Below are 17,386 nucleotides of genomic sequence, written 5' to 3' on the forward strand. Positions count from 1 at the left end.
AAAGGAGACACAAGAGAGTGCAGATATTGGAATCTAGAGCAACAAACAAGATGCTGGAGGGACTCAGCAGGTCAGGCAGTGTCTGTGGGGGGGGTGGTGGTGGTGTGCTTACCTAAAATGCATCAATGCATCTGTGCTAATGTACAGTTCATTACCTTGTGGTAATGTAGGCACGGTAGTGTAGCAGTTAGTGTAACGCTTTACAGCGCCAGCAACTCAGATTCAATTCTGGCCACTGTCTGTAAGGAGTTTGTATGTTCTCCCCGTGTCTGTATGGGTTTCCTCTGGGTGCTCTGGTTTCCTCCCACATTCCAAAGATGAATGGGTTAGGAAGTCGTGGGCATGCTATGTTGGCGCCAGAAGCGTGGCGACACTTGCAGGCTGCCCCCAGAACACTCTACGCAAAAGATGCATTTCACTGTGTGTTTCGATGTACATGTGACTAATAAACATATCTTATTTTATCTTACCTATCCACTCCTTAGGCAAAAGAATTCTCAAAAGGGTAAGTTAGTTACTTCTTTGTATTTCTGAATCCTAGTTCAGGTTTTCCCAGCAGCTAACAAGTCAAATGCTTCCATAGTCTTAAAATGACGTCAATCAGGACAACCTCCACACCACCACCCCCCCCCCCCCACCCCCCCACACACACACACTTACTTCTATTTTAATAGGTTTAACTTCAGGCAACTTCCTGGTACAACCTCCCCAACCCCTTTCATTCCATATTTTCTCTTTTGTAGCCTGCTTGCAATTCATTTTGAGACATGTCCCTACTACCTTGTGATAATGAAAAACCATTTCTACTGTTCTAGCAAAAGTCAATTTACCAGTCTTTTAATGCACTTGCATTACTTCACACTGGGCAGTACCCAAGAGAGTCTGTGCTGTACCCTCCCTGAAGCTTCAGCAGCCTTCCATTAATGAGCAACCCAAAATGACACAAAACACTTAACTCTACTAATAATTTACAACAGTTCAGCATTACTTGGGGACCTCTGCATTCTTTGCCTCTTGTGGTAAAAAGAAAAATTGCTTTAACTTTTACAGTTGCTGTAGAAGTCATGGATAGAAGCATCTTCAAATTCCCTTGCTTTCCCACACCACTGCCTACCCATTTGCTTAGATCGGGATCAATCAGGCAGCTGCTTCCTACTTCCAGCAGGTTCCTCATGACTACACTTAACTTTTGCAAATACTAGTCTCCCTACGTCCTAGAGGCATGACTGTTGCACCATCCTGCAAAGTGAAGTCAGCAAGCAGTGAGAAGTCCTCATGCATCAACTCCTGACGGCCATTTTCTAAATGCCCGATGATTGGATACAATTAGACATAGCTGAACTACATTTAGATAAATCTAAAATAATTTTAAATGATTAATTTGAAAACACTAACCTCATTTGAATTAACTAAAAACAGTAATACTAATTGAGAAAAATGGGAAAACAAACCACTTGACTTCACTTAATGAAGGCTGGCAATCCCAGATACAAAGTGGATCTAGAGGTAGAATTCAGATTTCACTACGATAGATTTGGAACATCAATTAGAATCAAAATAAATAAAGCATGCCAGCATTTGTAACACTGACCATGAAAATACCATATTGCCATGCAAACACTTAACTGCCTTCTGAAATGGCCTACCAAGTCATTAAACAATTCTTCAGCAGCCCCATGGAATTGAGGATCACTGCTTCCACTCCAGTTCTGTGGGTGCCGAGGTGAATGATGAAACCGATGTGGGCACTGCAGACTCTTCCACCAATGAGGGAGGGGCAAGTGGTAGTTTGTGGGGTGACGTATTCATTCTGCCAGGCTTCTGCATGCTCCTTACACATGGACTTAAGGTTCTCAGTGCCATTTCAATATTCCTTCTCCGCTTTGAGTGGTCATCAGCCAGGGATTCGCAGGAATCAGTGGGGATCTTCCCTTTCTTCAAGGTGGCTTTGGGGACATCCCCAAATCTTTTCATTTGTCCACTTTTGTATGACAGGGCTTGGAATAGAATATCTGTTCTCGGGAATTTGGTGTCAGCATTGCAAATTATGTATCCGTCTAATAGTACAAACTGAGGGCATTTAGAGCTTCAATGCTAGAGAATTTAGATTGGGAGAGGACACTGACTTTGGTTACTTACCTTTCTGATAGACTTGGAAGATTCAGTGGTATCTTTCCAGTTGCCTTGAATTATACACTATAGGTAATCCAAGTCTCAGAAGTATATAGGACGGCAGGGATCACAAGTTCTGTGCTAGGTTTGATGGCTTGATCTTCAAACATTGATGGCTATAAGCTGTCAGGGTGCACTGAAGGCAATGGTGAACTTCATCATCAATCATTGACTTCGTTGAGAGGTTACTAAGAAAGAAGTGATCCATGAACTTGTATCATGAGGGCAGTGTTATACAGCAGGGTCAGGTTGGTAGAGAATCTATGCCTTGCATATATAGAGTACAAGGCCCACCCTCTTGTACGCTTTAGTGAAGAAGTCAGTAATGACTCTCCCAAATGTGGGGTCAATGTGCACAAAAGCATACGTTATCTGCATATTCCAGCTCAACTTCTGACATTGGAATTACTTCTGAACTCCAGCAAATAAGAGTCCAATACATCCTAATCTCTCATCAAATGCCCAACCTGCCATCCCAGGAATAAGTCTGGCGAACCTCTGCTGCACTCCTTCCATAGCATGAACATTCTTCCTCAATCAAAGAGACCTAAACTGCACACAACATTCAAGGTGTGGTCTCACCAAGGACCTGTACAATTGCACAAGGCATCCCTGCTCCTGTACCAAAAATATTATGAGAAAGTGTAACAAGAGTAAAACCGGATATGCTTGAATTGGACAGTCAATCAGCACAGTCAATTCAGTAAAGTCCACCTCACTCACACCTGGGGACTTGTGCCAAAAGTGGGAGAGTCACCTGCAGACCAGCCGATCAACAGCTAGACCTAATGCCGTTCAGCGAACACATACAACTTTTCCGTTAACATCCTTGGGTATGCTCTGTCCCAAATACAGGACTGTTTTATCAAAGGTACTGTGGTACAGTCAGGGGACAATGGCCCTGCAGAATCATCAATGTTGATCTTGGGACACAATTCAACAGTTTTCACATTAGTGTAGAATTTTAACTCTGTCCTGCCAGTTGGACATTGACATTACACCCTTGGTCCAAACATTGGCAAAAGAGCCAAGTTCCAAAGGTGATGGTGACTGCATATGACATCAAGGCGGCACCTGACCTAGCGGTGCATTAAGCAGTCTATGCTGAAGTTTAAGTCACGGGGTGTTGGGAGGAAATTCTCTACTGGTTGGAGTCACGTCTAGCACAAAGGAAAATGGTTATAAAAGGTCAATCAATCCACCCCAAGGACATTCCTGCAGGTTTCCTCCAGGCAATGTCTTAGACTCAAAACATTATCAATGCTTTGTTAATGATCTTCTTCATATAGGAGAAGAGTAGTGAAGCTCAATGAGAATTGCACGGTTTAACTCATTTGCAACTGCACAGATAACAAGGCACGCAACACAAGAACAATATACAGGCTTTGGCTGATAAATGGCACATATACTGAACAATAATCATCTCTAGAGTCTAATCCCTTCAACAAAACTTCAAAGACTCAACACCATCTACAACAAAGCTTGACTGTTACTGATCCATTACCTGAAACATCCACTCCCTCCACCATCTATGCATCTTTGAAGAAGGATGAAAACAGCAGAGACATGACCACACCACCACTTACAAGTTCTGCTCCAATTCACATACTATCTCATAGAATAGTACAGCACAGGAACAGGCCCTTTGGCTCACGACATTGTGCCAAACTAATTACACTGATAATTAAATGCCGAACCAAACTGATCCCTTCTGCCTACACAATGTCCATATCCCTCCATTCTCTGCACATTCATGTGCTCATCTAAGAGCCTCTTAAGCACCTCTATCGTATTACTTATCTCCACTTGGAAATAAATGTTACTTCATTTCTAGAAGCACTGTGAGAGTATCTTCATCACATGGGCAATAGTACATGAAGGAGCGAACTCACTATCACTCTACCAAAGGCAGTGAATGATGGGCAATGTATAATAATCTTGCCAGTGAATGAGCAATAATCCTGTGAATGAGCAAAACAAAATCCACTCGATATTGCATTAGAGCGTCAGTCAAAATTATGGGCTCTAACTCTCCCACACCCATCTGAGTAAAAACTAAAACTGTTTATTATCCAAGCCCAGTTATTTTAATTAGCCACATATTTCACAAGAAAGGGAAAGTATATATAAAGATCACAATCCAGTGATCTCCATAGTATGCCTATGATGAGTAGATGTACTCCAAGGACATCCTTATCCTTGGCCTTTGTGACTCCCAAGATGACACTTTTTTTTGTCTGAACAGCAATATCTGGATGGAACACCTAAGGGAGGCTGTAGAACTGTCCTAGTGCGAGTTTATGTCTACAGAAGCAGATAGGTGTTCCCTGGTACAGTATTTCTACAGTATCCTTTCTACAGTTACGTTAATATTATTTTACTATTTTAAAGGCAATAAAAGCAGCAATAAAGGAAAATACTAGCTGTGAAGGTAGATTTGCAAGATGCATTCACAATCAAGTAATTCATTTAAATTTAAGGTATCAGATTTGGTTTGAACCAAGTACTGGGCATCATTATGAATGAATGAGTGAACAAGCAAACATTTAGGAGATTTTAATCAAGATGATAAAAGTGTCATTTTCTTACACATTAGCAAAATAAAAAATTAAGTTGGAATGACCAAAAGCAATTATTGTTCCACAGTATCAACTGGTTGTTTTGGCTGAGAACCATAAATCAAAGTACACAAGAACATTTGGTATGAGTTTATCATTAATCTCTGCATTAAGTCCTTGGCAATCACCAATAGATTCCAATCAGACCTGAAGAATGCGCAGCATCTTTATTGATCCATATGTGGCCATTCAATTTTCTGTCCTATTAAATCCATGGTGGGTCACAGGCACAAAGAAACCACTTCAGCAACCTTGTTACCATGAATCCGGATTCTGCCCTTTATCACATGAGGAGCTTCATCATCAGGTTAAATTAGTGGAAGGCAATCTCCAGAAAAAAACAACATTAACGGTAATGCAGCACTGCTCTGATTCACTAACTTAAATATGTCCACTGGACCACTGTCGCTTTAAAGCAGTTTAAGGAATATCAGTGCATAGTGGTGGCTGTTTCCTTTTTAAAAGGCAAGCTTAATAATGAAAATGATATTCATTTTTTAAACTTAATAACTGAATCAAATAACCATCTGAATTTAAGGGGAAAACAGAATGGCTATGCCAGATTGAACAGGCTTGCTTTTAATATTTATGTGAGGGCATAAAACATTGGGAGTAAAAATAAAAGGATCAATGTCTAGTAACCCTGAAAAATGTAAACATCACTAGAAAACAGAATATTTGTACATGTTCTACATAGATTAAGCTGCACAGTTGAATGGCAATCAGGTGCTAGGATTAACAGGGGATTTTGTTGAACTTAATCCATGATGTATTTTAGAAGCAAAATATGTAACTTGAAAGTCAAAGTACCAAAAAGTGGAATATCATATTGCTTGAAAACAGAGGACCAAGTATAACTTCATTCCAAACAGATTGCTATGGCTTTGAATAAGAGAACTTCATGTAACAAACATCTGAAATTAATATTAGAAATAAGCGGCAAGAGCTTGACCCAAGGTCCTCAAATGAACGGTACATACATTTAAATTTAATGTAACATGCTGCGATGGCTCTGATCAAAGTCCACATCAGTGCACTTTGCTCGCATGCTTTCTTGTCTTAGGAAATACACTTGAAGAATTTGCCACTTTCCCACCCACTGCTCCAAGTCTTTCACTCCTTCTCCACCCCAACAATCTCAGTCCATGGGTAATTTATGGCCTCCTCAATCATTAAATCAACATTAACTGGAATATCTGAATATTGCACTCTTGATAAGCTTCTTTCCTGGAGGAACAGAAAGCCACCCTCGTTATTCCTGTACCCATTTTTCTTTTCTGTCAACTTTCCAAACGTTTACGTTTTATTTTCCAGGTTAAGATTCTTTTTAAATAATTATTTTAATTTTGCTGTTTCTTTCAACTTTACTATCTGTAAAGGGATTAGACAAGGCATGGGTTCAAACCCTGCCCTTTCACTTTCCTGGACCTGTGTTATAATCTGCATCACATTTTACATTGGATATTCTGATGATTATACAGCCCCCAAGAAAAATGTTCACAATATAAAATAGGATTAAATTGAATATCACTGACATGAAAAGTGGAAAAGTCTCATTGACATATTTAGTGATCTGTAACGTTGGGTTTGGTAAATGCAACTAGAGCAGACCCAACCAGCTTTCTTGAATTTAATCTACAATACACCATGTCATAGGATGATTATTGTGTAGAAAGAGGTTATTCAGTACATTAAGTCTGTACTGGCTCAGTGCAAGAATATTCCATCCAGTCCCATTCCTTTGCCTTCCCTTCATAGTTCTGCTGGAAATGTGGAAATAATAATAGCAGTGCTGGATTCAGAAAATCATTCTGTTCCAAGCATTGGTATTCTGTACTGAGCATTAAATATTCACCTATTTCAAGAACAGAATTATATTTCAACATCTTAATCTTTGCACTGGATGTATTGCAGATTACTTGACTGGAGCATTTCATTATTTCTGAAGTATCTGAAATGTGATAGGGTGCAATATAAATACAAGTCATTCTCTGAACATATGACTTGCTATTTTCCACAACTAATACACTATTACGAAGTTGTTTAATTCATGAATAACAGAGTATATTCATTTTTACTCCCCTTACTGGCAATGATCTAAATGATGAATATGATTAGGTATTGAATATGACTTTTACTCATAACATCGTTGCATCCGACACAAAAGGCTGACCACACTCAAAAAAAAATTCAAAGCAGGCAACTCAGTCAATCTAATGCGCTCAGTGGTAATTAATCCAAAGCAATTTCAAAGTTCAACATTTTCTCCTCTCACTTTTCCAACTGCAAAATTTACTCAAACATTAGGGGGAATACCCAGTTCTTTTCCCCCTGAATTTCCTACTGGACTGCCCACATTTAGGCCTGAGATAAAGATGCATTTGGTTAGCTGCAAACACCATTTACTACTGATATCAGCCTCGTGTAAATTGGAATCAATAAGCTTCTGGTCCTAAAGAAAGGAGATAGTCATCCATGAAGGAAAAGGTCAGTAATCTTGACAGGACACTAATTTTCCAAGACAGCTGTCATCAAGGACACTTGTGTACTTATCTAACACAGGTTTTGGGAACGAATGCCCACTCTAGATGAAAACCAAGGAAAGCACAATACCTTCAAAATCAACATTCAATTATTTTCCAAACCAAATGGAAGTATTCACATTAAGTTAATTATAAAACCTACCGCATCACAATAAAATTGATAACACCACAACAATACTCAGGTTCAAATCAAACTACTTCATGCAACTGATTGTTCACCACAATAAGCTAATCCTCAAGTTCATTAAATTCTTTGATTCAAATAGATATTTAAAATTTGTTATTAGCCCAATGTACAAACAGAATGGTTTTCATGTTAATTTAAACAAGTGGATCTAACCGTAGACTGTAATAGTGGAATGCAATAGTGGTTACAGCTGTTGGGAACCATTATGTGGGAACAACAAATTGTTAAAGTGCTATTATTAAATGTGTGTCAAAGACAAGATTGATGTCCTTGATGGTTAATTCCATTTCTACATCCTCTAGAGACCAGCCCCCTCCCCCACCATCCCAGAAGCCAGTCTTCAACCATTTTGAAGCAATTTACATGATATCAAAAGATGGCTGAGAGCACTGGATGCAGCAAAGATAATGGGACGACGAAATCGGAGCCTCTTTGCTGAAGACTTGTACTCCAGAACTAGTTGCCTCGAATCAAACTAATTCAGTACGGTCACAACAATGCATTTATTTGACAATTATGCAGGCATGCTCTGCAATTAAATCCAATATGACTAATTACCAACTTAAGTGTATTTTCAATCATCAGCAAAGTAATGGAAGATGCCATCAACAGTGCTATTAAAGCACTTATTCACAAATAAGCTACTCTCTGACGCTCAGTTTAGCATCTTTCAGGACCAATTTGCTCCAGATTTTATTACCATTTTGGTTCAACTGTGGCAAAAGGCAAGGCAAAAGTGACTGCTCTTGATATCAAGACAGAATCTGATGAGTACGGCATTAAGGAATCATGGAAAAGATGGTCCATGGGGATCAAGGGGAAAAGCACTCCTCTGGCAGGAGTCATACCTTGTACAAAAGAAGATGGATGTGGTTGTTGGAGGTCAATCATTTCAGCCCCAGTGCATGACCACATGAATTCCTCAGGTCTCCACCTTCTTCAGTCGCTCAATGCCCTTGTATTCCATTACAAGGATAGAAGTGAGAAGGTTTGCTAAAAATTGCACAACGTTCAAATCCATTTCCAGCTCTCAGAAAATAAAGCAGGCTTTACTCATGTGCATCAAGCAGAACACATGAGCTGATAAATGGCAAGTAACACTCATGCCACACATGCTTGACAATGACTATTTCCAACACGCGAGTCTGGGTTTATCTTGGCATTTGCAATCCATCAACACCCACATTATGGTGACTGCAAATTCTGTAATCTGTTGCAGGGCCATGATCCAAAATGCCAACCATCCCTTTGCCTCCACTGATGCTGCCTGATACCACCTCCCCAACCCTCAAGTTCCTCCAGCACTTTGTTTTGATTGTGGGGATAACCACTGACCAGAAACTAAACTGGACTGCTATATAAATACTGTGGCTATACAAGGTTGGAGGCCAGGTATCCTATGGTATAATTCACCTCCTGATTCCCAGGATCTCTCCACCATTTAAAAAGGCTCAAACCTTTATCTACAAGTGACAAGTCAGGAATGTGATGAACTGTTCTCCAACTACAACAACACTTGATATCATTCAGGACAAAGCAATCACTTGAGTTAACGTCCCATCCACCATCTTAAATATTCACTCCTATATACTCTGTGCTTTAACTCCAACGTGTACCACTTGCAAAATGCCTTATAGTTAATTATCATGGCTATTCGGGAAGAACCTCCCAAATTCACAACCCTGGCATCAAGGTAAAGGAGAATATAGATGTGGGAATGCCATTACTTGCAGCTCCCCCTCAAAAGCTAAATCATCCTAACTTGGGAAAATGACATTGTTCTTTTATTGCTGCTGGGTTTATCCCGAATCTCCTTGCTTAACAGCACTGTGGGGCTACCTTTACAAGATGCACTGCTGTTGTCCAAGATGGCAGCTCACCCTCATCTTTTCAGGGGTAATTAGGCCTAGGAAAAATGCTGTCCTGCATCACAATAATTAATAAAAGGAACAATAGGTTTAGTACGTAATAGCCAGTTATTCATATGCTAATCTGCTGTTCCTGAACATAGTTCCTACTGTTGGGCACAATAATACACAATGAGAGAACAGATTGTTGAAGACTCCTTTCACATTCTACTGACAGGTTGTCTCATTTTAGTATGCATTGCTGTTCTTATTTTGAAATAACAAAAAGGTGTGATAATCACTATTTATAAAAAGTACCACCAGACTAGCTCTGCTATTCAGAAATTAAGTGAATTTTGTACAGGCTTCAAGAAAGTCTTGTTGATTTTTATTGCCTACCTGAGTACAAACAGCAGGTAGTCGTAGTGCTAGTTGAGCCATCTCCGGCAAAAGGGACTGTAGAAGGTGCTGCGTTTCGACATCATTTAAATCCTAAAAAAAAGACATTTTATCAACGTTGCAGTAATTGAACAGTGTTGCAACACTGCAAGTATTGTCACACAAAACATAACTGTTAAAAGGGATTTTAAAAATTCAAAGTTTGTTCACATGTATCACACAGTTCATTACACAATAAACTGTTAGTAAAATCACTGCCATAGAATTACATCAATACTCCATGGTCTAATTTATGAATTAAAGAAAGTGATTGGGTAGGTAACTATTTAAAATTTTTTTAAAAAATCATCTTCATTAAAACCTGGTTTCATAAAACCATTACTCATGTTTATTCATGACTCACTTCAGTTTCAAAGAAGTTTTCAATGCAAGGATGAATTTAAGCAGGTCATTTCTAAACACTTGTGTTAAAATGTTTCTAAAATCAAAATTAAAGAGCAGGTTTGCAGGAATCACAATAGTGCTTATGAAATGAGTAAATCCATTGGACAGGAGTTTGCTTCAATAATAATAGCAAGGTTGTCAGTACTGGATATTATTACAAGGTACATCAGACAGCAACATCTGGTGTCCGCACATGCGCTGTTAAACACAGAGATCCAAAAGTTGCTGTCAAAGATGTGTTTTCCAGTCTTTGTTAAAATATGTGCCACTGAAATCACTTTAGAGACATACTCTTCCATTAAACCACCACTTAAATCAGCAACAAAGGAGATTAGGATCGCTTAATGGTGCAACAGACGTTATGATCCGACAAAATAATTTTGTAAATACGGAGTCTAATTTCCACAAAACTAATCTGTAAAAATAATAAAAATTATGCTGTAGGTTAGCCACCTGTAATATTAACTCAGCTTTTTTTTCCCTTCACTGATGCTGTCTGATTTGCTGGGCACTTCCTACAGCTCTGACCTGCACTTCACAGTATTTACATGTTCCTCTTGTTTTTCTGTCTCTCTCCAACTGACTTCAGTTATATATCAGCATGGCAATCGTGGCCTTACAGACACATTTTGTGTTATCAATCCCTCCCCCCATCCTCTCTGCAACTTAAAACTACCATGTTTTCTTTCTTTCTTTCCCAGTTCTGATAAAGGATCTTTGCTCTGAAACATTAACTTTCTCTTTCCACAGATGCTACCCGATCTGCTGTGTGTTTCCAGCAATTTTTGTTTTTATTTCAAATTTACAACATCCAGCATCCTAGGGCACAATGCACTGGATACCATTAAAGTTCCTCCAGCAGATTGTTTGTTGCTCCAGATTCCAGCATCTGCAGCCTCTGGTGACTCAAGGCTTCAAACCAAGGTTAGTTAGCCAAGAGATACTGTACCTTCAGCATGGAGGAATGAGTTACACAAGCAGCCTGCAATACACCAACCACTTCAAATCCTGAATACTAGAACAATTCATCACAACTTTAGTCCAGCCCTCCAAATACTCTGACACAAAGAACAAAGAGCAGAATTATATCATAAAACGACAAGAAAATCCATTATCTCGAAAACTAGGAGACAGAAAAAGAAAATAAACAATTGGAGTTAGGATAGACAGAAGAGATTTATTTGTACAGAATAAATAAGGAAGAAAATATTCTAATCTTTCTTTTATAAACTCCACCTATCAGCATTGTGGAAACATGAAACTCTCAAGGCCAGAGGACAGTGCAACTGATCTCCCAGTCTGCTGCTGGACTCAGCACCGTATATCATCAGGTATTGAGCAGGAGGGACAAATATACTTTGTACACTCTTTATGCCAGCCACAGCTAGTGCATTTAGCATGGCCGCCATTATGTTGAATGTGGTTTTAAATATGAGATAGTTCAATAAAACCACAATAAAAATCAAATAAAGTCATTTAAAAGCGAGTAATAAAAACCTGATCACTTACTTTTCTCTCTGGAGCTGACGACTTCCAGATATGTGAATGGGGCTATTGTGTTTGCAGCAGGTTTATCTCAGTACAGGCTCAGCAGCAGATTGCCCAGCCCGAGAACTTGGAAATCAATGGAAGGCTGGTCTGCCTCATGGAGAAAACTGGGCAAGTTTCAGAATTAACACTGATGTTCGGGTAGATGGTGGATCCCTATAAAGCTGGCAAATTATCTATTTCTTTCAATACTATTATCATCCCCAGTGATTTCAGTCAATATCTTGCCATTTTTTTTTCCCCAGTCATTAGTACCTGACAATCTTAAATCAAGAAAATGAAGTTCTACACAACCACAGCTTTACAACCAGGACATCTGGTAATAGCTGGACCATTTAAATACCGACAACTCCTGAGAAATACCATAGGAGAAAAGACAATCAGCCTTCAGCTTGTGACCAAAGGGTGCAGCTTTTTTATTGTCCAATTGATTTCTGGCACCTGTCAGCAGCTTCTATATACTGTACAGCTCTACCATCCAGAATAATCAATTGTCCTTTGAATACTAAAATTTCCCTACGTTGTAATGCAACTCTGGAATGCAGAAAACAGCAACAGGCTCATCCGATCTTGATGTTCAAGTTTCATCAGGCAGAATGACCATTTCCAGTGGCAAAGGGCAAAAGACTTTGCCTCACCCAAACTGAAAGATGCTCCACGTACTTTGCATATCAGTGTTATGCAGATACTGCTTTGTGTAAGGAAAATCATGGAGTTATATAAAAAAAATTCTTGCCATAAGCACTGGGTTATAATTAAAGAAAATAAAAACAAAGAGTGGGCTCCTCCGTATTAAATCCAAAACAAAAATATTCAGAAACCTGACCTGCACAAGTATTGATTTACAGAGATATTGGCTAGAACATGTCAGCACAATCAATCACTCAGTAATTTTATCACGGCTGGTTTGCAGGATGTTGATTAAATGGAGGCAATGCAAATGGCTTGATTTAGTTGGAGGTTGGCAACTTCCTGGGCAGACAGCCTTGACTAGCAATTTAGTAAAGTGAACATTTATATTGCTACAAAGAGGCTTGACTAAATACTGTCATAACTAATGACTGCTTGTCACTGTAAAATTGTTCTACTGTGGGTAATGAATGAGTACCCCTGACGGGACGAGATGAGAAGGCGCTGAGGCAGCAGGCCTAGCAGGTTTAAATCAAAACTTGACAATGCATCAAATCAAGTAAACCAAGATCTGTCACATGACCACAGGCATTTCCATACATCACTAAGGAGAAGCAGTAATCAAGTAAAAAGGCAGGTTTAATGCCCCTGCGTACATAAAGGTGGAGATTTACAGTATTTTATTTATCCATGCCAATAAGCTGACTTGCTTGATTTACTTTGACAGACCTTGACAATAGGATGAATGAACTCTTTGAATTGCTATGTTCTAAACATTTCAAGTCAAATTTGTAATCAAGCATGCACCAAGTAAATGTTATTTCAAAGAACCAAGTCCACTGAAAATACACTTATCCATCAGGCTTTGACTCTGTTATCTCGCAGACTGTAAATCCACATCTGCATTTCAGCTGAACCACCTCTTTCCTTTTGCTCAAGAGCAAGGCTGACAAGCGTATTTTTTAAAAAGTTATTATTCATCCTTCTCTGCTGAGAGCCAAAAGCATCAGTAAGTAGACAGCGTTCCTTTGTTACAACTCCCCAGACTCTTCTATATTTCAATGTCATCAAAACCGGAGACTGCCGCTAGACTTTTTACTCAAAAGGTTAAGATGCATTTTTAGAGAGAAAAAAAATTATTGATTGCGATTTACATTTAAAAACAAGTAGTTACTGCTTTAAGGAATTTAATAACTATGAGTGGTTGCCAGCATGCTGAGTGCTTTGACCAACACCTATGCTGGGAAAAAGACTGACCATCCACCTTATCTGTGCCCCTCATGACTTTATAAATCTCTACAATGTCACCTCTCAGCCTCCTTCAGTGATATGTACAGTTTTGGTGTCCATACTTGGGTAAGAATATACTTGCATTCAAGGTGGAAAAGGTTCATTAAGTTGATTACCGGGACAAAGGGGTGGGCACATGAATTGAGGTTGAACAGGCTGGGGCTGTACTCACTGGAATTTATAAGAAAGAGGTGAACATGATGAAACACACAAGAATTTAAGGGGGACATTGACAAGGTGGATGCTGAGAGGGTAGTTAACACTACGGGGCAATTTTTCAAAGGTGTTGTCCATTTACGACACAGATTAGGAGGAATTTCTTCTCAAGAGGGTCACAATACTTTGAAATCTCGGAGAGCTGGAAGCAGACATTGAAAATATCCTAGGTAGGTATTTTGAACTGTAAAAGGGAGTCAAGGTATATGGGAAAAGCATAGGAAAGTGGCATTGATGCCATGTTCCCACTAAATGGTGGGGTAGGCTTGTGGAACCATTTGGCCTACACCTGCTCCCATTTCTTACATTTAAAATTTTAATTTAATTGTGTGCAGGTAAATAATTTAAATCCCAATTCTAAAATGACATGAACTTTTCATTTTTCCCATCTGACTCATCAGTCACTGTACAATATTCCCAAACGTTCCCCTACAAGTAAGACCACAAGACATAGGAGCAGAATTAGGCTGCTCGGTCCATCGAGTCTGCTCTGCCATTCGATCATGGCTAATTTATTTTTCCCTCTCAACCCCATTCTCTTGCTTTCTCCCTGTAACCTTTGATGCCCTTACTAGTCAATAACCTATCAACCTCCGCTTTAAATATACCCAATGACTTGGCCTCCACAGCCGTCTGTGGTAATGAATTCCACAGATTCACCATGCTCTGGCTGAAGAAATTCCTTCTCATCTCAGTTCTAGAAAGACGTCCTTCTATTCTGAGGCCGTGCCCTCTGGTCCTAGACTCTTCCACTGCCAGAAACATCCTCTTCACGTCCACTCTATCCAGACCTTTCAATATTCGGTAGGTTTCAAGGAAATCCCCCCTCATCCTTCTAAACTCCAGCAAGTACAGGCCCAAAGCCATCAAACGCTCCTTGTACATTAACCCTTTCATTCCCAGGATCATTCTCGTAAACCTCCTCTGGAAACTCTGCAATGCCAGCACATCCATCCTTAGATATGGGGCCCAAAACTGCTCACAATATTCCAAATGTGGTCTGACCAATGTCTTATAAAGCCTCAGCATTACATCCTTGCTTTTATATTCTAGTTCTCTCAAAATGAATGCTGACATTGCATTTGCCTTCCTTACTACCGACTCAATCTGCAAGTTAACCTTTGGGGAATCCTGCACTAGGACTCCCAAGTCCCTTTGCACCTCCAATTTCTGAATTTGCTCCATTTAGAAAATAGTCTAAGTCTTTATTCTTCCTACCAAAGTGCATGACCATACACTTCCCTATGCTATGTTCCATCTGCCACTTCTTTGCCCACTCTCCCAATCTGTCCAAGTCCTTCTGCAGACTCCGTTTCCTCAAGGCCTCCACTTATCTTTGTATCATCCACAAACTTAGCTGCAAAGCCATCAATTCAAGCAAGATGTTACTGACCAATCACATGCTCACAAACACTAGAGAATGACAAAACCCAGTACTTTTAGTTTAGTTTGCCAATCCTGATCAAGATCCTGACCATTTTATTTTAGTTTGCACCACATCAGCTAATATCAACCCAGGCAACACTGAGATTCTACAATTAATATCCTGATGAAAAGAGATGGTTGGAAGAAAGAGGCAGGTCTTAAAAGATATCAGAATGCCAGTGACTCATAACAGAGGTTCTTATGAATCGTACCTAGGCAGTTAAAGAACAGGTCCAAAAGTAGGACGAGGGAAAAATGGATGTACAAGAGAACTAAAATGAAGAGTTCTGGAATGGCTATAAGGTTGGTGGAGGTCACAAAATGCAAGTCTTTCCTTTTCGCTGATCGAAAACCTAGTATGGTGTCACTTTAAATGGTAGTGGAATGATTTAAACATCAAATTGAGGGTATGGGAGAAAACATTTTTGTTTTTCAACATCAAACATTTTCAGACTGGCCTTTGTTGCTTACCTGCTGAGTATCAGGCTCTGGAGGAACACAAAATTAGATGTATTCATTAATTAGGAGATTTTAAAAGGCAGGCATCATGTGTGATACAACTGCCAATATTATAGTTGTCATTTAGACAAACAGTCAGTCTCAACATCACTCAAACCTCCTTCACCTCCAGGCTCAACCTTGACAGGCTCAGCAGGAAATAATTAACTGGATCTTCTCTCGTCTTTATTTACTTGCAGGGTAATAAACTCAATTGTATTAATGTGACGTGAGTTGTCCACAAATGTCAACCGTGCACCTCAATTACTGTTTTCTGATTAGAAGCAAGAAAATTGTAAAATAATTCTGAACAAAAGTGTATCTATCATTTCTACATTTAATTATATCACCTAATTATGCAGCTTTAAACCCACTCTAGAAAAAGGTTGTGTTTTTCTCCCATACAAAAACTCAACTAGAGACTTCATTTCAAAAGAAAATTGTCAAACATGACAAGATGCATTAATTAAATCATCTCATTAAAACACTGACACAATGATCCCAATTATATGTGGTATTTACTGTTAGCAAACATCTTGTTCAATCCAAAGAAAACATCTATAATTAAATCAGGTTCAAATGTTTTCTTTTTAAATGCAACTTTATTTTCTTCCCAAATACAAATTTAAATCAACTTGCATTTCAAGTTTCATAGCAATGAAAGAATATTCCAAGATAAATTTAATTATGCATTTTCAAAAAAATGTTATCAGAAAATTCAGTATTATTATCATTAGTTATCATGTAAAGTACTATCCTTTTATTTTGAGTTCCAACTGAACACTGTCAAGTAATTTTTTTAATATATATGTAATATGCATTGCTGAGGTATAAAATTAAAGCATTCTGGTTGGAATCTGGAATCAACCGAGATCCCAGGGAGTATTTTTCAAGTGTTCCATCCTTCACACTTTTCAGTTCATGTAGTGGATGGTACCGATAGCATTTGCTACTGACACAGAGAAATACGGCAAGGGTTGCAAGGGGAATTGATACTATTCAGAGACAGAAAATGATTAAGTGAATGAGCCAAGAGGAAATGGACAGTTTTGACTCAGCAACAATTAATGCTTGTGCATGATGAAAGTAGGAGGAACAATAATGGAAATAAATTTATCACTTCCTATAGGCAACTAATTTACAAACAGACTGCTTCATAACCTGACCAGCTCACTATTTGTAATAAAGCTGAATATCGGCTAAAGGGTGGGGAGTATGAAGGATTCAAAAAGGAACTGCATTTACCCAGCACCTTAACATGTCCTGGCAATTCAGATCTGACAAATGAAGTATAACATGGAAAATTGCAAAATTTCCCATTTTAGCAGGAAAAATAAAAATGGATATTATCTAAATAACGGAAGATTGCAGAGCTGAGATGCAGAGGGATCTGGCTGTCCTAGTGCCTAATTCACAACAGGTTAATGAGCAAGTAATTAAGTTAACAGGATATTGTCTGTTGTGAGGGGAGTTTAATACAAAAGTGGAAAGGTTATGCTTCAGTAATATGGGATAATAGCGAGACCACATCCGGATAACTTTGCACAGTAGTAGTCTCCTTATTCAAGG

General features: G+C 39.0%; 1 protein-coding gene across 2 annotated transcripts in view; it reads right to left on the reverse strand.

The window, feature by feature from the left end:
- Positions 1-17,386, reverse strand: part of parga (poly (ADP-ribose) glycohydrolase a) — a 131,508-nt gene that overhangs the window by 67,072 nt on the left and 47,050 nt on the right. For both annotated transcript variants that reach the window (XM_052041635.1, XM_052041634.1), the window contains exon 8: positions 9,767-9,859. In XM_052041635.1, the coding sequence (XP_051897595.1) occupies positions 9,767-9,859 (93 nt within the window). The remainder of the gene's footprint in view (positions 1-9,766; positions 9,860-17,386) is intronic.

The sequence above is a fragment of the Pristis pectinata genome, chromosome 30 (genome assembly GCF_009764475.1).
Source record: "Pristis pectinata isolate sPriPec2 chromosome 30, sPriPec2.1.pri, whole genome shotgun sequence".
NCBI classification, from domain to species: Eukaryota; Metazoa; Chordata; class Chondrichthyes; order Rhinopristiformes; family Pristidae; genus Pristis; species Pristis pectinata.